Source organism: Dipodomys ordii, unplaced genomic scaffold (assembly GCF_000151885.1).
Source record: "Dipodomys ordii isolate 6190 unplaced genomic scaffold, Dord_2.0 Scaffold46, whole genome shotgun sequence".
NCBI lineage: Eukaryota > Metazoa > Chordata > Mammalia > Rodentia > Heteromyidae > Dipodomys > Dipodomys ordii.
Genome location: NW_012267262.1, coordinates 10121898 through 10141594, shown reverse-complemented (window position 1 = coordinate 10141594; position 19697 = coordinate 10121898). Strand labels below are relative to the sequence as shown.

At 51.7% G+C, this 19697-nt stretch overlaps 1 protein-coding gene across 2 annotated transcripts in view; it reads left to right on the top strand.

Annotated features, from left to right (window-relative positions):
• The first annotated feature begins 4341 nt into the window (after positions 1-4341).
• Pax6 (paired box 6) overlaps positions 4342-19697 on the top strand; it is a 29954-nt gene continuing 14598 nt past the window's right edge. Inside the window, exons 1-3 of one of the 2 annotated variants that reach the window (XM_013019582.1) lie at positions 4342-4494; positions 15618-15691; positions 16066-16126. In XM_013019582.1, coding sequence (XP_012875036.1) covers positions 16117-16126 — 10 coding nt within the window. In that variant the 5' untranslated portion in view covers positions 4342-4494; positions 15618-15691; positions 16066-16116. Of the gene's footprint in view, positions 4495-15617; positions 15692-16065; positions 16127-19697 lie in introns of those variants that run through there. The other variant, XM_013019581.1, reaches the window with a different exon arrangement.

Genomic DNA, 19697 nt, shown 5'->3' with positions numbered 1-19697 from the left:
GCTTGCCTAACTCGTTGACTTCCTCACTCATGGCACGGAAATGACAAATGTGCTGTTTTATCCGTACAATTTATTTCATTATTGTTGCCAGCACGAAGCATCACAATCAATCATAAGGAAGTCCAGTTGGCAGGTGTCAATCTTGGTGTGTTTTTGTATGTCTCAGTCTATATTTAATCCAATTATAAGGGTCACGGAGTAAGTGCCAATCCTCTTGTTACAACTCACATCTTATTTAAGATTTAAAGTAAAAAAGTCAACTCGATCACATGAACCTTTTGGGGCAAAGGGAATAGAACCATGTGGACCAATTCCCTCCATCTCTCTTATCTCTCTCTCTCTCTTCTTTTCACCTCCAGTTTAAATTACACAGCCATTCCTTTTTATTAAAGAGTTTCAGAGATGCTGTTTTATGAGCATTTGTGTGCAAATGAAGGCTCGCCTTATTTTGCTAAAGTAGAAGCAGACTTAATGATGAGAGATCTTTCCGCTCATTGCCCATTCAAATACAATTGTAGATCGAAGCCGGCCTTGTCACGTTGAGAAAAAGTGAATTTCTAACATCCAGGACGTGCCTGTCTACTTTCAGTGAATTGCATCCAATCACCCCCAGGGAATTCAGCTAATGTCTCCATCTCTACCAAGACAAGGGAGAGAAAGAAATCAAACATGGTGCCGCAAACTGACTTAATATGAAAATGTTTAAAAGGACGAGACAGCAGAGTTTTCTTGAATTGATTGTAGCAAGAGATTTTCTAGGTAGCAAAAAAAAAAAAAAGCTGGAAGGATTGGAGATTTTCTTAAAGGTTCCAGAAAACTTTTCATGGTGTGGTGGAACAAACGGAAGAGAAGAGAGGAAGTAAGGCATTTCTTTGTATGAGAGCAGGAAAATAATTGATAGCAGAGATACCACAGGATCACATATAAGCATGCTATTAAGCTGTCATTTAGACAAGCGTGAAGATATGGCAAATATTATCTTTGCTAACTATTCTCCTTTCTGATGCTTGAACTCACAAAATATCCCTCCCGTTTTGATTTAAAATAAAGATCTTGTTAAAACAAGTTTGCTATTCAAGAGGGAGGAAGTGGAGGAGAAGGACAGAAGAGCAGGAACCACAAATGTGCTCAGTTCATTTCATTCCTTAGATGGTCTTAGCATTACTGGCTGTGTGGCTGTCTGAGAGGACCTGCAAGTATATACTGTGCTTTTATTCCGATTTTGTAGAGACTTTTTCCTCTCTCCTCCTGTTAATTTTAATAAGGGAACCTTCATTAAACTCCTTTATCAATTAGCATTCACCCAGGAATACTCTTCTTTAATTAAAAAAAAGTTATCAGGATGAAATTGGAAAATATAAGTGGAAACATTCATTTCCACCTCTCAATTTTTGGGAGACTCCGTGTTCATTCTCCATGAAAAGACAAATACTGAATCAGTTCCCATCCACTCAGTATCCAGTTCCAGTGAGAGAGACTATCAATCTGGAAGGTGATTTATTTGCATAAAGTAGTAGAAGTTAGAGAGTCAAGAAACTTGGAGGAGGAGGGGCTAGGAGCATACATACTTTTTGTACAGAAACATGAAGTCTTGTGCTATAGTGCAAGCCCAGGACCAAACTCTCTTCTCCCCCCATCTTGACTCCCCCTCCCCCACACACACACACACACTCTAGACTTTCAGCCAATTCCTCCATTCCAATCTCCCTATTCCAGAGCCTCCCTATTGACTCACCCTCATGTACTTGTCTCCCGCCCCCTCCCAAATGGAGTGGTAGTCTGGACTTCCAAGTAGTTTAGGACCAGAGTTGGCCCAGGAGCCTCTGGTAGCTGGGCAGCTGTCTGAACTAGCTCAAGGCTGCTGTGGAAATCAAAGCGTGGAACTGCCCTGAATGTCAGAGAATTGCAGTCTGGGTTAGTCAGGGTTCTGGAGAAGCCTGGAAGAAAAGGAATTTGTCTTTGCTCCCCATTTACAGCCTGCCTGGGGTAACACTCCCATTTGGAGCACTAGAGGAGTCCACTAAGCTCTGGGCTATCTGCGGTGCCGTGGGGACGAACACCCCCCACCCCTCCCTAGATGTGAATCATCACAGGGCCTAGAAAGGTAGATCTTGAAGGTTAGGCACTGCACAGGGCTAAGGGAGATTCCCCCAAGATTAGCTACAGAGACAGAAAGGAGTCCCCAGCCCACAGGTTCTGGCTTGGTTCTGGGGGTCATCAGCTATCTGAAGAATCAGGCTTAGACTGAAGCTAAACCTATACCAGTCAGGGTGACTGACGATCCCAGCACCAACTCCCCCACCCCTTCTTTGCCCGGGGCAATTGGAGAGAGGCTCTGGCGTTGGCCCGGAGCTTGGAAGGTCTGAGGTCTGCCCTCGCCTCTACCACTGGCTCTCCAGAGGGGCCCAAGTGTGCCCTTTATTGACAGGCAGATAAGCAGGCGGAGACCGTGGCGTTTCCAGTGTTGTTCTTGAGTACTCTGCTGTGTTGCAGGGATCCAGCGCACACTTAATGGCCTGAACTCCAAACAAGCCCAGAGCAGCCCTCTCAGCAGCCTCCGGTTTGGAACTGGGTGAAGATGGCAAGAGAAACTACAGGAAAGGATCATCCAGGCCCAGGCCCTTGGGATCCCCCAACTCACCCACCTATACACCTTAGATGGATGATGGGGTAGAGAAACCATCAGGACATTTGACACCAGGGCTGAACCAGGTCCTGGAGTGAAACTAAGGGTTTACCAAAAATCTAGGTCAAGGGAGATGGTTGGTTACAGTGAAGAAACCCTAGTGTGTGAGTGCCACTTCCCCAGCCAAGCAGAGCTTGAAGCAACTGGACCCCAAAAGGGTCCATGCTAGAGTCCAGAGTAGAAGCTTTGACCTGACAACACTAGAGAGTTGGGCTGGCTGGAGCAAAGTATGGAGAAGGTTTGTGAAAAAGAAGACAACTCCCCTCCCCACCCATTCCCCTAAAGGCCTCCCTTTCTTCTCCTCCCTACTCCAACCCACCCCAACCTGCTGGATCAATCCACTGAACCAGATTAATAAAATATCAAGTCCAGCTGCCAGCTGGCCAGGTCAACAGAGGCAGGCCCACTGGCTGCCAGGAGCCCACCTCCAGCAGCAGGTTGTATAGTCCCACACCTGTCACAGTGGGCTGGGGGTGGAGGGGGAACCTCTCCATTTTGCACCTTGACATCATCTTTCACTTCCCCCACCTGACCAAGGTGTGCAGGCTCTCGCCCTTGTGGTCTCCAGTGCCCCAACCATACCTTGACAGCCACAGACCCATCTAGAGCCATCCAGACTTCCATTTCCCTAAAGATAATTCCCCGTTCCTCCCGCTCCCTTCCACTACCCTCTCAAGCACCCTCTGTCCTTCCAGGCCTGAACTCAAGCCACTTCCTAAGTCTAGCAGTTCAGAAGAGACTGGCAGTTCAAAAACCCCTCTCCCTGGGGAAAGGTGACAAAACAGGTATGAGTATCCACTCCAAGATGGGAGGTCACCCTGCTCCTGACCTCTTCCCACGCTCAGCCTTTTACTCTGCCACCTGGAGAAGAAATCTTGACTTTAGACTCTGAGGTTTTTCTCATTTTCCTTCTTGAGGCCACAAAGTCAATCGTTAAACCCCAAGTCAAAGATGCATATAATGACCTACACTGGCCTTTCAGTCCATGAGATGAAGGAAGGCAAATCCCAAGTGGGACTTCCCTCACCAAACAAAAACAGAAACAGCAACAACAAACCCACACAGTAGGCCCAGGTTTGGCCTGCTTTGGGGAAGGGACTGCTCATCCTCTTCCTAGGTCTTGCTTGTGCCCAGCTGGTTACTTAGGCTCGCAAGGGGCCATGAGTCCAGGTTCTCCTTTGCACCTGGAGCTCCTCCAGAAATCGGGTGCTGCCCCGGGCCCTTCACAAACCTCAGTGAGGTATATGGGTCCCTCTCAAGAGAATCCAAGAGGAGATAAGGTGGTCCAACCGTGAGATCGGCATGCGGGATGGTGAGAAAGAGCGCACTCCACCGAACGGAACTCGTTGGGGGTGGGGAGGGCGGAAGGGTGGTGTTGGGGTGTTGGAGGTGGTTATTCTACTCCCTCAAAGAGGACGGGACAGGCCAGCGCAGGGTTGGGCTGGTGCAGACACCAGCCAGGATCTAGGGAAAGCCAGAGTTCGGGTATGGAGCGGGTCGGAGGCTGAGCGGGGAGAGGCAGGCTCGCGCTGGCCGGGAAAGCTCGCCTGCACCGCGCAGCGCCCAATTCTGGCCGCCGTGACGTCACGCGGGCCGGGCAGCCAATGAGGACGGCGCTGGCGTGGATATTAAGGAAAGTTAGCGCCTGCCTGAGCACCCTCTTTTCTTATCTTTGACATTTAAACTCTGGGGCAGGTCCACGCATAGAACGCAGCTGTCAGATCTGCCACTTCCCCTGCCGAGCAGCGGTGAGAAGTGTGGGAACCGGCGCCGCCAGGCTCACCTGCCACCCCGCCCTCCGCTCCCAGGTAACCGCCCAGGCTCGGGGGGCGCCCTCCACCCCGACCCGTCTCGCAGCCCCGAGGCGCCTCTCCGTGGCCCGCGACCCACGTTCCCCAAATCCAAGTCCTCTCCAAGTGACCCCTTGGGCTTACTAGACAGTTGCTTTGAGAAGAAATCCGATCCCCCCCCCAAATAGTAGTAATGATAATAATAATAGTAATAATAATAATAATCGAAGGGAGTTACCGACGGCGGGTGAGGGAGGGGGAAGAGGAGGGCTTGTCTGCGCCGAGCATGCATGCTTCTCTGCAAAAGTAGCAAAATGTTGTAGTCCCAAGAGCGGACTTCCAGTCTGGCCTGGAGCTGAGGGTGGGGGTGGGGATGTCTGATGCTGCCGTCTACACAAGTCGCTTGCGATCCTGAGACTTGCAAGAGGAAGGGATGCAGGTTGCTGCACCCAGAACTTCTCCCCACCCCCCGCCCACCCCGCGATGCAATTTACGACTTCCACGCGCGGAGAAGTGCACCCCTTAGCCGCGCCACGAGCTCATGGTCACACTCCCGCCGGAGGGAGGGCAAGGTGCAGCAAAAGTTGCCCGCAGTTGCAACGTGGAGGTGGGTGGTTGAACCTTCACAAAGTCTTAAAAGAGATGAGATTCGTTGCCCCAAAAGGAGCTGAGGACGAAAGAATGCGGTGGCCCTGAGCTAGGCAGCACGCAAAGCCCCCAGCATGAGATTTGAGCTTCGCTTCGAAAGACCTAATAATTAGCGATTCTCACTGAGCTAGAATGTGGGCTCGGGTTACTGCTGGGAGGGCTACAGCGGGGCAGCGCTTTCTCCCTCGGCGGGAAGTGTGTGGGCGCTAGTGGAGTCCGGCCACTGAGTGAGTGCGCTCGGAGAGCGGCGCCCAGCCTCCGTCTCGTTCTGGAATGTCCGGATCTAGGCGCTGGAAGCTTTCCCAAATAGATCAAGTAAGAGACGACCCCACACTTAAACCAACTTGTGGCTCCGCAGGGCGATCAAGTTCCGGGATTCCAGCTCTGAGCTACTAGAGAGACGCCCAGGCCAGCTTAGGCCCGGCACCAGAGCACCCCGCCTGGCAGGTTGGGAGATCTATTACCCGCTCACCTTCCCCAACTCCCATTCGCGATCCTGGTGTCTTTTTTCTTGCCCTTCTCTGGAGGCACTTTGGGAGAAGGCTTGGACCTCAGGTACCTGTGACAAGTGATTGAGACACACACATCCCCCCCCTTCGCCCCAACCCCGGCTGGTTCACCCTACCTAGAAGCCAGGCAAACGAGCGAAGGGACTGCCCGACCAGCCATGCACCTTACCTGAGCGGCGTTCCTCTCCTCTGTAGGTTCCTTTTCCCCGGGAGCTGGGGTGGTGAGCAGGTTGCCCGTTTCGCAGTGGGAAGTAGACCTTCTCCAGTCATAAATCAACCCCAGCCATCCTCGGGCCTCCTCCCTCATTAGAGATGTTTATTGGAGATTGTGTTTATTCGGCTGTCACAGCGAGAAAATTCGGTGACATAATTACTTCTGACCAGATTCCTCATCCCAGCGTCGGGGGCGATCCGGGGACTTCCTCAGTTGCCTTCTCGCTCCTGTCCCCTCCTTGATCAGAGGGTATGTGTGGGTTGGCCAGTCTGTTCTCACCCCTCCCATCTTCTCATATTATTTGCATTATTGGAGGAATTACTATTCAAATTTTCACTAAGCCCAGAATTTTATTTATTCACTTAAGAATTTGAAAAGAAAACTGAAGGAAACCCAAGCCCCTCCAACCAAGGGGAGGAGGCAGCTCCGGAAAGATGGAAGGAGACTTATCCTTGTGAACTTTCCTGCCCACCCTGGTAGGTGGTCAGATTCCACTAGCATCTGGGGAATGGGAGATTGAGGTGGACGCCGATATTAGGGGTATTTGTTGCTTCACTTTGCATTCTTTTTCTTCTTGGGAGGGACTCGAGAAACTTCAGCGTTCTTAAATTTTCCAGGACCAAACTCGATTGAGGTGATCCACAATTCTCTCTACACTTCTGGGGTTTGTGGGTTATCTCTCCCTAGCTTCTCTCCCCACTCCCCCCCCAACACACCCCAAGCAGGTTTGTAAAACACCATCTGTGAGGCTGGGTTAGGAAATGATGAAAAGCCCTGAATTGTTCTCTAATTGAAAATACATTTTTTTGAAGAGCGTGCGCTGACAAAATATCTGGGATCCCAGCTTTGATCCCTTGCTGCCGCCTCTGTTCTCCAGTCGCTAATAAAACTCACATTGAGCCCCTTAGTGCCTTGATTAACAGGCAGATTAACTCTTACTAGGGTTGGGAACAGCTTGTCCCAATCAATGTCATTTTAAAAGCCTGTCAGGATGCGCTTAGCTGCGGTTCTCTGGCTGCTGGAGCAAGCCAGCCATGACATTTGCTCTCTCCTGCTCCCTAGTCCCAAAGCCCCCAATTCTTAGCTCCTGGGACCTAGAAAACTGCAAGACTTAGTGCCCGGCCTTTAGGACAGGCTGCTGTTTATAAAGAGAGGGGTTCACTAGGGAATATGGACTGAGGTGGCACCGGCTAACTTTTCTTTTTGAGGGGATAGAGCTTAACAGGGGAAGGGGAGATGAAGGATCGTCCCTCCCACGGTAAAGGAATGGAAAGCAAACTTTCGTAGGACCTCTATCTGTAAGAATCCAAAGCTATGAGCACATTTCAAGAGTCCTACACATCAAGAACTTGAAACCCGGCTGTTATCTAGATAACAACATAGAAGGCAAATCTTGAAGCTTTGACCCGCGCCTGCTGCAAGAAATCTCTTCAATGAAAAACCCAGCTATATATGCTGTTTTGTTTTAAGCATGGAGGGGGTGCAGTGGGTAAGGAAAGGGGGAGAGAAAAGAGAATCTTGCTGCCTAGTAGGAATGGAAGAGAAACAAACCCACAGAGCGTTCTGACACAGTAACTATTTGGAAAGAAACCGGGAAGGCGAGGGGCGCCGTGGCTTCCTCCAGCCAAGCGTAGCTACAGCTTGGAGGCGCTGCTAGGCGGGCTCTCGGCTTTGCTCCGCTTTGCTCCGGGCTTGGCGAGGCTTGGGGGGGGGGTGATCAGGAACTTTGCAGGTTGCTGAAGATAGGAAAAGACGGGGAGGCCCCCAGTTCCGGGGAGGCACCCGGAACTAGGCAACTGGGGCGTGGGAGGCCTTTGCCTTCGTATTTCTTGGACACATTTATCAGCTGCGCAATCCAGGGAACCCACTTTCCCAGGGCCTGCGGAGAGAGAGGTTTGGGGACTCTACGTAGTGATGAGGATGTCTGTGGAGAATTTTTGTTTTTGTTTTTCCTCCCAAGAAGTTGAGTCCCAGTGCGCCACGAACGCGCCTCTGCTGGGCCCGGGGAAGAGTCGAAGTTCGGAGGTTTGCGAACAACTGGCAAAGGAAACTGGGTTCGGGAGCTAGGTGCCAAAGACACTTTCCTAGAGCTGGAAACTTTTATTTTTGCCTCGCAGGAGGCTGCCCTGGGGATGGAAGACCTGATGGGGCAGACTCGGGCGAAAGCTAAGGATGAGAGGGCTGGGGGACCAGCTGCGTGATCTCACCCCGATGCCTGGATACCGGCCAGGGGGGTTCTGAGCCCTACCTGGCGGACCGCGATCTCCCAAACGGCCCAGAGCTCCCCGCTCTCGGATGAGAGGTCCTTGTCCGGCGCCAGGGGGCAGAGAAGGGTGGACAGAGTGGATGGAAATCCAGAGTGGAGAAAAAGAAAAAAGAAAAAAAAAACCGAAGGCATGATCTCCCCGCCCCCCCATACACCCCTGCCTTGAAGGGCAGCAGGTGGGCCTCGGTGGCGTTGGAAGCCGTAATTAAAATGGCGACTTTCCAATCGTCTCGATTTGGGGGGACACCCCTGGTCATGGTGCCCAGCACTGTATCCCGGTCCCGTTTTCTCCAGGCCATAGTAGCCTCCACTGTAGGTACTTGGCCAAATCGATGGGTCGCCTGGTCTCCTTGAATCCAGCCCAGAGAGAGCAAGGAAATCTTGCTCTTACCACTTTCTCTTTAAACTTTGAAACCCTGCCTCCTTCAGGGCTGAGCTCATCCCCTCCCCCCCCCCAAATATTGACACGTTGGAAGCGGCCAAGTCCCTTTTGTTTCTTCTTATTTGTGCCTAGGAGTTTCCAAGAATCCTTCTCTGAGCCCTTATCTCCACCCCCCCCCCCATGAGGTCAGTGGCCTTCTCTCCCAGCTCCTGGTCTCCTTCGGATTTTGTTGTTGTTGTTGTTTGTTGTTGTTTGCTGGTTAAAACTTTTCTACGAGGTGAGATGAGGGTGGGGGGTTGTGGTGGGAGGAGGTGATTCAAAGGGCCAGTGCCCTGGGGGGAAATAGCAACAAGATTATGGCAGCTTCTTTCTTAGGCAAAGCTTAAGAAGGTGCTAATCCACTCGGTTGCTAATTGAGAGGTTGTAAAAATGATATTTGCCTCCAGTTCGGACGGAGTTACTGCATCCTTTTCCTCCCCCTCTCCATTCTTGCCTATGAGTCTTAAATGCTCCCTTGAAAAAGTAAAAAGAGAAAAAGAGAACGGAGATCCTGACTGGCCTGGGACCTGGACCCCCCGACGCCACACTTCTGGGGATCCTCCGAAATTCTCGGTCCTACGAAATCTCGCCTAGGAGGCCGCGGACCTGGGCATCGGCTCCACCTCCTTCGCCTCTGGCCCGGATTTCCTCCCCGCTCCTCGCGAGTGCTGTTGGGCAGCGAGAAGGGACAAAGCGGGCTATCCTTGTCAGGCTGAGGATGTAAGCAAAACCCTATTCTGGCTCGGTGGCCATTGCTCCCAGGAAACTATGCCCGGAGTCATCCGTAGCTGCTTTTCTCGGTCCAGGAGTAGGCACAGGGCGGTGAGATCTGCACCAGGCCGGGAGGCCCGAGATAGCCTGCTGCGTGGTCACCATCCCGGCTCCGCAGGGCTTCCGAGGTGCGGCCTGCCAGGCCAGTTGGGGATCGCAGACCATTGATGCACTCTGACTTTCAACACTTTTCCTAAGTCTGGAGGAGTCGAGTGTCTCAGGCTGGGGGCTTCATTTTCGACCTCTCGGTCTCAGCTTTTCCCACCTCCATTCACCTTTTGCCTGATTTTTTTTTTTTTTGAGGGAGGGAAGGTGTCCCACGCCCCAGGGCCAATTTCTTTCCCCGGATCCAAGGCCTACACGCTCCCAGAGAGAGCCCCGGACAGCTCCGAACAGACCAGGCAACCACTGGCCCCTCTGTCACCTAAACTGCGAGCTCAGAGGGAGCCTTTGGAGTGTACTGAGGTGTATCCTAATCGTCCAGGATTCAACAAATGGACTTCTGGTGTGTGGTCAGAAGAGAAAGGCCACTTACTTACTTTCCTGCTCGCTTTTTCTGGCAACTGCCGAAGGAGATCCGCCTCCGTGAACAAGGCTGACCCAGGAGAGGGAGTCGTGGTTCGGACCCTTACGCACCCACACACAGATAACCGGTGACACACCGAGACACACGCTGACAGACGATGAACGCCGTCCGGGACACGCACAGGCAGAATCTATCTCTCCCAGCATTGATCACCCCCCTTCTTCCCCCCCCCAATTCTTCCCCGCACTCCCCCCTCCTCTCATCTTCCCCTCCTCTCTGGCGCCTGCAAAAGCAGCCTCACTTAGTCAACAAATGGCACGTGGGAGAAGTTGGTGAGTGTTTGGTGAGGACTCTTCAGGGCTTTTCACAAGAACCCTCTGTACACAAAGTAAGTGGTGTGTTTACTCGGGCCTCTCCAGCCCGGGCCGCGCCTCCGTTCCGCTGCGCGCCCGCGGCTTCCGAAAGGAGAAAGAGAGAGAAAGAAAAGGCTAGAGGAGCAGGAGTGTGGTGGGGGAAACGGGCAGGCCCGGGAGGCCAGGGCTGCGGAGGCTGCCGATCTCTCCGGGTTCACGGCTTGGAGGCCTCTTTTCTGCCCCGGCGTTGCTACGCCAACCACCACTACCGGGAAGCTATCAGAACCCAGCAAAGATCCGGCCCCTTTTCTCTTCTTCCTCTCTAGAGGCCAGGTGGCTAGGGCGCAGCCACCGTCGTGTTCGGCAACCTGGGTCCCAGGCGAGGACGGGGGGGGGGTAGGAAGGGAGTGGGGAGGGGAGGTGGATGAGGGAGGGGCGTCCGGCCACAGTACACACTGGGGGTGGATGGCCAGAAAGGAGAGCCCAAACTTGCTACCTCCGTGGGCTGGGAGTCCCGCACCCCAGCTTGAGGAGGTGACCGCCGGGAGCGCGACTACCCAGCCCACAGGTCTCCACTTGACCCATCAAGTTCGTCGCCTCTAGGCTGGGGCCGTGCCGGCTCCCGGTGCGCGCGGGGACCGGGGGAGCAGTCGCTGAGCGCCAGAGCGCCCCCCGGGAGCGGGGGGCCCAGCGCCGGAGAGAGGAGCCCGGGACCCACCCGCGGAGCCGAAAACAAGTGTATTCATATTCAAACAAACGGACCAATTGCACCAGGCAGGGAGAGGGAGCATCCAATCGGCTGGCGCGAGGCCCCGGCGCTGCTTTGCATAAAGCAATATTTTGTGTGGGAGCGAGCGGTGCATTTGCATGTTGCGGAGTGATTAGTGGGTTTGAAAAGCGAACCGTGGCTCGGCCTCATTTCCCGCTCTGGTTCAGGCGCAGGAGGAAGTGTTTTGCTGGAGGATGATGACAGAGGTCAGGCTTCGCTAATGGGCCAGTGAGGAGCGGTGGAGGCGAGGCCGGGCGCCGGCACACACACATTAACACACTTGAGCCATCACCAATCAGCATAGGTGTGCTGGCTGCAGCCACTTCCCTCACCCACACTCTTTATCTCTCACTCTCCAGCCGCTGACAGCCCATTTTATTGTCAATCTCTGTCTCCTTCCCAGGGATCTGAGAATTGCTCTCACACACCAACCCTGCAGCGTCTGTGGAGAAAACTCTTGCGAGCAACTCTTTTAAAACACCATCCTTTCAAACGGTTGTGGGTCTTTAAGCAACAACAACAGAAAAACCAAACCAAATCAAACCAAAACACCAAAAAAAAAAAGATCAAAAACCCAACCAAACAAAACTCTTGACAGGAGCTTTGACCACGAGAGAGGATGCCTCAGAAAGGTGAGTGCGCTGCTTTCTTCTCGCTTTATGATGATTGTTTCTTGTAATCTTCAGGCAGGTCTCCCTCTCCCTCCCCCCTTCTCCTCCTTCCTCCCCTCTCGCTGGTCCCCTCCCCCCACGGCGACGCCTGGAGAGTTGGGCAGAAGAAGTTTCCACGCAGGATCCCAAACTTTCTACTTCCAGCGAAAGCCCGCGTCGGAAGGGCGACGGCCCCGGGAGCGGTGGCGGGCACCGACCCCGAGGGCGGCCGGCGATGCACCAGCGCGGGTGGATCTCGCAGCAGCCACCACCGGGGTTCCAAGCGAAGCTGTAGCCTCCCTTCCCGGCCCGGGTGTCGCCAAAGACTCCAGGCCTTCGAGGGAGATCGAAGAGACTCTTCCATGGAGCCCCAAGGCCTGGGGACGGCGGCTGAGACCTGCTGCCGCCGCGGCTTTGTGCAGCCCGGGCCCAGCCAGCGCGCAGAGAGCCGGCGCGGCGCGGAAGCGCGCCGGGGGGGGAGTCAGCTGGTCCCGCCGCCGCCCGCCGGCCCATCCTCCGGCTTTGTGCGGCGCTGGACCCTGGCGCGGAAAAGCACTGGGCATCACCGTCGCCCCCGGCGCGATCGGACTCAGTCGGCGAGGCAGCCACAAGCTGGAGGCGGAGAGAAACCACAAGCGAGCTCGAGCCGGTAAAGAAGCCAGCAGGCCAAGGCGGTGGGACGCACGCTCCGAGAGAGCTCGGAGCCCAGCGAGCGGGAGGACTGTCAGCTTCCACCGAGCCCCCCGGGCTCCCGCGTCCGGCTCAACTTGAGAGCGAAGCTCGCGCTGGCAAACTCTCTGGTCCCTGGCTCCCCCCTCCCCGCGCCCCTCACCTTCTTCCCCTTCTCTCCGAAAGTTGAGGTGCTCCTCATCACTTGTCCCTAGAGCTCAGTGGGTGTTCGTCCTTGTCCTATTCAATCCAAGTCGCCTCGAAGTGCTGCCATTTCAACAAGTTTCCAACTGGAAAGGTGGCTTCTTTCTTTCTTTTCTGTTCGTTTCCTCTCTTTCTTTCTCGCTCTTTTCTTCTTCCTTCCTTCTTTCTTCCCTTTTTCCTTCTTTCTTTTTCTTTCCTTCTTTTGTACTCTGAATCCCCTCATTTTTTTCTTTTGTGTTGCCTTAAAAATATAAGAAAGCATTGGCTTTCCCTCTCATCTAATCACATCCTCTCCCAACTAATTAGTCTGAGTAATTTGAGAGTTTGGGGATTCTGAGACCCCCGGAGGAAAAGTGTCTTTTCAAAGTTCATAAAGTTGTTGCCTTCTTTCCTGGTGCAGATTTTTCTCAGTCTCCCTGTGCTGCCATAATAGCCCTGAATGTTAGCAAGTGTAATTGGGGGAAATGGAGTTGAATTTCAAGTGGAAATGCTTTCTTTTTCAAGTGCGAAAACCTAGCCCTTCAGTCATCATGGTTTCTGGAAAGTTTAAAAACAAAGTGATTGTGGTTTTCTTTTCTTTCTTTTTCTCTCTTGCTTTCCCAAGCTCTCTAAGCCATTTTCGATGTTTAGTTTGAACTTGAGAAGGCTTGAAGAGGGGGGAAAAACAGCAGAAAATGAAATGAAAAGCAAAGTACTTGGAAGCAAGTGAACCAAGGAGAAATAATAGTTGCTGCCACTGACATTACTTTTTTTTTTTTTTTTTGGTAATACCCGGTGACCTTTGCATATGTCTGAAGGCAATTTGATTAGTTGTTATCTTATTTGGCCCTAGAGAATAAAAGTTTGTCATCCTAATTGCTAATTACTGGGGGAAGGGGTTAGAGTCCCGAAAATGAGTTTTCCCCTTCATCCCAGCTAAGGAGTTTGGTGGGTTGGTGTGGATTTTGAGAATTAAGGCATTAAAACAAACAGCAGCATTTAAAGCTCAAAGTTGTATTGGGGACAGGGAGTGGGGTCATAGCCCAGCGGCCTTTTGTGGAGTATGCTGGTGGAGTTTGAGATTTGTGAAGACTTCCATCTGAATGTGGGTCTTTGGCCTTACCAAAGCCATACAAAGCCCCAGATTGGGTTAGGAGGCTTGGGCTTGGGCTGGGGGTCTGGCGGCACTAAGAACACGACTGGACTGCTTCCGGTGTTAATGTGCCTTGCTTCCCAAGTTACTTTTGCATTAAGTGTTAACTATTACTTAAGTAATTAGATAGCTTCTTAGCCAAGTTTGGGGGGGGCGCGGGAGACGGGAATGGAGGAGAACCGGAACTTGAAATGCTATCACCTTCCCAGCTGCTTCGAAAATTAATCAGTGAGGCTGTTCAAGGATCAGCTAGGAAGAAGGAGAAGGAGAAGGAGAAGGAGAAGGAGAAGAAGAAGAAGAAGAAGAAGAAGAAGAAGAAGAAGAAGAAGAAGAAGGTGGAACTAGCTAAGGTTGAGGGCAAGCAATTGTGATGGTGTAGGGGGTGGGTTTAAAGAGAGAAGTTCAGAAAGTTTTACCCCTCCAATTGGAATTCACTTCCCTCTGTCCCCATCTTCTACCTTTTGCTACTTGCACTTAGGGAAAAGTACATTCTAGCCAGAGTTGGGGTTTATGTCTGGTCTTGGCAGGGCTGTAGATTCTAGGACTGAGATGGAGGGAGGCTCTTTAGAGAGTGAAACCCCATAGCGTTTTAGAGGTTACATTTTGTTGTGGCCACTGTTTGCTATGGCACAATCAGATGCTGAGAAAAAAGTCTTCTTAGTAGCTTCAGTTTTATGAATTTAAGCTGTCTCCCAGTTAGTTAAAAAATTGGACCAGAACAGGCCTTGGAGAGGAAAATATACTTCTTGAAATTCTTGACTCATAAGCAGGCAAAATTAATAAACATTACAAGCAAAATGGATAAAAGAATGCTTTTAAAAATAGATGATGCTGTCAGTATTTCATTATTTTAGCTCTTTATTTTTTCTTCCTTTTTTTTTTTTGGTCGAACCTCCTGAATGCACTCTTTATTGTAACTCTCCCTTCCCAATTGAGCTCCCCACGGTGCCCTTGTATCTTTTTACAGCCCCTAACAACTCACACCAGTAACACAATTACCTCCAGAAATTTATAACAAGAAATTACTTTTCTATTTTCTCCATCCTCCTCCAAGAACCTTCTTTAGGGAAAGATAGGAAGGGGGTGGGAGTGAGAGAGCCTTCAGGGACCTGCGCTGGGTCAGGACTTATGAAGTGAGAAGAATCCCTCCCTCCATTCCCTTTGTGAGTTGGTGAGTTGTTGGTACATTTGGTTGGAAGCTGTGTTGCTGGTTAGGGAGTCTGGGTTTTGCTCTTTGGATTGGGGAAAGCCGGAGAATAGAAGCCATTGTTCACCGCCTGTAGGCTTTGTCGACCATGCTCACCCCCTCCTGTTCATACTTTTTAAAGCAGTGAGGCGAGGTAGGCAGCGTGTGTCACAGTACAGTAAAAAGAAGGGAGATCTAAACACCAAAAGAGAACTTAATCACAATAAATAGAGTTTGGGGAAGAAAGTTGGGCTCACCACTTGTAAAGTCTCAGAAGGGCTGGGAGTGAGGTGGAGAGGGAGGTATGACTGGGAAGGAAAATCAGATAGCTGGATTCTGGGGACCTTGGGACAACTGAGGGGGTGAAATTCTTTACAGAAAGAGGGAATGTGCACCAGCAGCTCTCTCAGATGGCTCTAACCTGTGCCCCCCCCCCAGGAACTACCAAGTTCTTAGAGGTTTCCTCTTTACCTCTAAAGTTTAGGTATTATGCCCTACCCGCACGCCCAGTTTTTAGCTCTATTCCTTATCCCACTGTTTCCCTGACCCACCCCTTCCTCTCTCTCCCTGGTTCTTGATATTTTTGCAAAATGGAACCACAGCTGATCAGACTCTCTAATTCTCTCAACCAGGCCAAAGCAGCCTTTTCTAAACAGTGGGGTTGATGGCTAGGGGAGAGGGTGCTGGGCTTTTGGGTGTGATGCTGGGATTCATGGCAGAGTGATTGAGCCCTAACCCATCTACCTGTGCTTCCAAATCAGTTTGACATCTCTCTCTCTCTCTTTCTTTCTCTCTCTCTCTCTTTCTCTCTGTTTTGTCTTAGGGGGAAGACTTTAACTAGGGCTGTGCAGATGTGTGAGGCCTTTTATAAGAGTGGACAGACATCCAAGATTTCAGGCAAGTTCTGTAATGCTTCTCTGGGCTTTAAAACCTGAAAGAATTGAAACAAACCATTCCAGAATATTTTCTCATTATAGTACAGATGGGGGGGGGATCAAATCGGGTCATCGTTTCTTCTGATTAAAAGATTAACTACTAAAGGATTTTTTTTTGGTGGGGGGAGACTGGGAATCTTGGAGCATTTTTATTTGAAAGGCTGAAGGGTAGATTTTGGTATGCACTGGAGAGCAGGATCTCGTTGACCCTGTGGTGGCCCCAAGTGGTAGAATAGATCAGTTTCTTGAAAGAGGAAGACTTTCCCCGTCCTGGCCCCAGGCTTTGGGTGGGAATCAAGTCTATCTGGTGATTAACTTTTATTTTCTTGCTAACAGAGCCCCAAATTCGAGCCTCCTGGGATCCTGAAGCCCCCCGCCAGCGTCAGTATGCAGAACAGTAAGTGCCTGAGTCTTTTGCGGACTTCGGGGCTGGAGGCGCGGGAACCAGCCTTGGTCAGGGGAGGGCTCAGAGGCTCAAGGCAACCGGAGCTGGTCTGGCCACCTGGCGGGAGGGGGAAAAAAAGCCCTGGATCGGCCGTAGTGTCTTCACCCCTCAGCGCCAAGTAGCCCGCCAGGGGAGGACATTTGCTTTGCTTTTCTTGATTCTGGAAACTCAAGGGCTGCGCCCAACAGAAACAGCCTAAGTTTTCCGTGCTGCGGTAGAGAAACCCCATCCCCACCCCCCAAATCCTGTAACTCACACCCCCTCCCCGCCCCTGCCCGGGCTCTGACCCCAGAGAGAAGGGCTGGGCTGAGTTAGGGCGGGGCGAAGGCTTCTGGTTGTGCTGGAAGGAGGCCCCTTTGGATTTCACCAAGACTGAATGTCTCCACAGACAAGGCCAGGTGGGGGGCTTCCCTCCCCTAGTCACCCTCAGCTCCTCCCCTCCCCATTTCAGCTAGAGGCCTTGCAGGAAAGCCTCACCCCAGGCCTGAAGCAGGGTGGGGCTGGTAAACAGCACTGCGGGAATTGTTACCAGTGTAAGGCTGAGAGCAGGGGTTAGTAGACATGGGAAAAGCATGGAGGCTGTGTCAAGAATTGGAAATGCCCTTCCTTGCTTGGATCCTGGTGATCCCAGGCCCACGGGTGCCTTTGATATTCCAGTGTCTGTCTGCTTTCCTCTGCTTGGGCCGTTTTGGGTACCACCCGCCTGACTTCAGTCAGTAGGTGCTGGTGCATGGCAGGGTTAGGCCTAGAGCCTCAGGCCTGATGGCAGCCTGAAGGCCCAGTAAAACTAGGCTGGGTTCAGGTTTGGAGTCTGTACCCGGGCTTAGGCTTCACTTGAAGTGTGGGAAGGCCTAGGTCTTCTAGAGACACATCTTTAAGAGAGTCCCCATCAGTTCTGGTGGAGCTGGCTGTCCCCTACTGCTCAGGAGTTGGTAGACACAAAGGGAAGGGAAGGGCACAGAGTTAGAGCCTTGAGGCACGTTTTTACAGAACCTTGCAAAGCCCAGGGCTTGGCCAGGATCCCCCTACCCTCCATCACATGGCAAATGCCTTTGCCTACCCTACCAGGTGACTAGATCGCCACCCCTACCCCCAACTCAGACTTCCTTAGAAGCAGGCTAGGTGGGTCCAGGCTCTCAGTCCTGAGCATTTACCACTGAGGTCTGGCTGGCAGGCCCAGAGGGCCATGGGGTCGCGGGCCAGCCTGCAGGGCTTTGTGCCGTTCATTCCCCGGGTGTGCAGGAGGAGCGGAGCATCCAAATTGACACCATATGTTTTCCTATTAGATGCTTCGCGGTTGAATTCTAGGCGCATAATCATCGCCACTGGGCGAGAGTGCCAGCCGTCCCTAGGGAAGGGACACAATGATTGAGGCTTAACCTGGGAGGGAGACTTGAGAGCTGGGCTTCCTCCCTGCCATTTCGATGCTGGCAGAGACTGTCTAGTTCTTGGTGTCTCCTGGGCCAACACCCGCCAGCCATAGTGGCTGCTGTGGTGGTCACGTTATTTTTGCAATAGATGGGGAAGGAGGAAAGTCTAAGATGAGGTGGCCTTGCACTGGCTCCACTGGCTTTCGGCTTTCGGCTTTTTATGTAGGCTGGAATTGCACCGGCTTATGTATGGAGTTTGGAAAGTCCTCTCCATTTCTGTGGGCCAGCCCTTCTTTTTTCTGGAAGGCTTCGGTGCCCAGAGGTGGGGCTTTGTAGCTGAAGCAATTATAGGAGACTTGGGAGACCAAGGAAGGCGATGAAGGGAATTCAGGAGAAACCCGAAGCACAGCATAGGCCTTGCTCTATAGGCAAAGCTCTGTCCTCGATGTGTCCTGGCTTGTGCTTGCCCTGGCTGGAGCCTAGATCCCCAAAGGCCTGTCACTTCTCATCCAGTTGAAGTTCTGGGTCCCCCTCCCTGAGTGAGCCCCCCCCCAGCCCTAAGCCTTGGGCTACCCTGAAAACGCGGTTCCCCTCGAAGGGGAAACGAGTGCAGTTCAATCTTGTCTGAGTGATCTACAAATAGGGACGGAAAGGGTCGTTTTATCACGGTCCCGTTTGTCGTGACGATGCAATTTCCCGGAGCGGAGCACTGTCACAAAGTGACAAGGCTGCCACAAGCGCCCCGACTGATCTTTTCAATTAGCCTTCCATGCATGATCCGGAGCGACTTCCGCCTATTTCCAGAAATTAAGCTCAAACTTGACGTGCAGCTAGTTTTATTTTAAAGACAAATGTCAGAGAGGCTCATCATATTTTCCCCCCTCTTCTATATTTGGAGCTTATTTATTGCTAAGAAGCTCAGGCTCCTGGAGTCAATTTATCAGGAGGCTCCAAGGAGAAGAGAGGAGAAGAGAGAAGAGAGAAGAGAGGAGCAGGAAGCCACATCTTTTCCTGGGAGGGCTGCTTGCTAGAGTCGGGGCTGCAGGTTGGAGAATTTTTGAGGAAGTGGAAATGTATTTGTGTGTCTGTGGTTTCTCTGGAGGGGGTAATTTAGAAGTGTTTTCTAAGACCAGACAATGGGGTGAGGTTGTGGGATACAGGATGCAGAAGGGATGTAGACACTATGATAGATTGTTTTTTCCTTTTCTGTCTTTAAAATTTTTTTTTGCTAGTATTTGTGTCCTTGGCTGAGGGAGGGCGGGAGTTCGGCTTCTAAAGTAAAGCAAGCGTGTTGGTGTTGGGTGAGAAAACTCCTCGCTCTCAGTTCTACTTGCGGGGCTGGAGCACTGTTCAGCTGGGTGCGGGTTCTGAACCTAAGTGCTTGAAAGTGGAGGCACAAAAACCCAGCGAAGGGTTCACTAGCTATAGATTTGTTGCTTTGGTTCTTCTCTACTCTTTTCCTTTCTCTTCTATTGAAATAATAATAATAATAATAGTAATAATGCTAGCAGTCCACAAAGCCCCTGTGCTGTGGGGGTGCCTTTGCTGGAGTGTTGATCATGATGCAAATGTTTCTGGATGTTAATGTCCAACAGAGCTGTGCGGGGCTGTGGGATTTGCTTTCACGGTTCCTACGCCACAGAGGCTGGAGTGGGGTGCTATAGAACCTGGGTTTGAAAAGATGTATAGAAGGATTCTTGAGAAGAAAATTGTAGAGCCAATTTGTTTGCACCTTGTGAGTTTCAAGGCAGCTGGATCACTTATGAAGGAGAGTGGGCTGGCAACACTGCTGGTTTGTTGGTTGTCCTGGGTCTGACATTGGAGCTTCAGCAATCCAGGGTGCAGAGAACAGAATGTATGTGAGGCCCGGCTGCCCAGTGCTCTGCTGGGCTGGTGCTCCTATTGTCATGGGTGTTTTGAGCTATACCAAGGACCTGATTGCTGAGGTTGGCACAGGTTGGCAGGGAGCTAAGGATGCATTGTGGTTCTCTCTCTCTCTCTCTCCCTCCCTCCCTCCCTCCCTTTCTCTCTCTCTCTCCTTTTTCTTTTTTTCTTCTTCCACCTCCTCTTTCTTGCTGCTCCTCCTCTTCTTCCTTTCTTCTTCTTCTTCTTCTTCTTCTTCTTCTTCTTCTTCTTCTTCTTCTTCTTCTTCT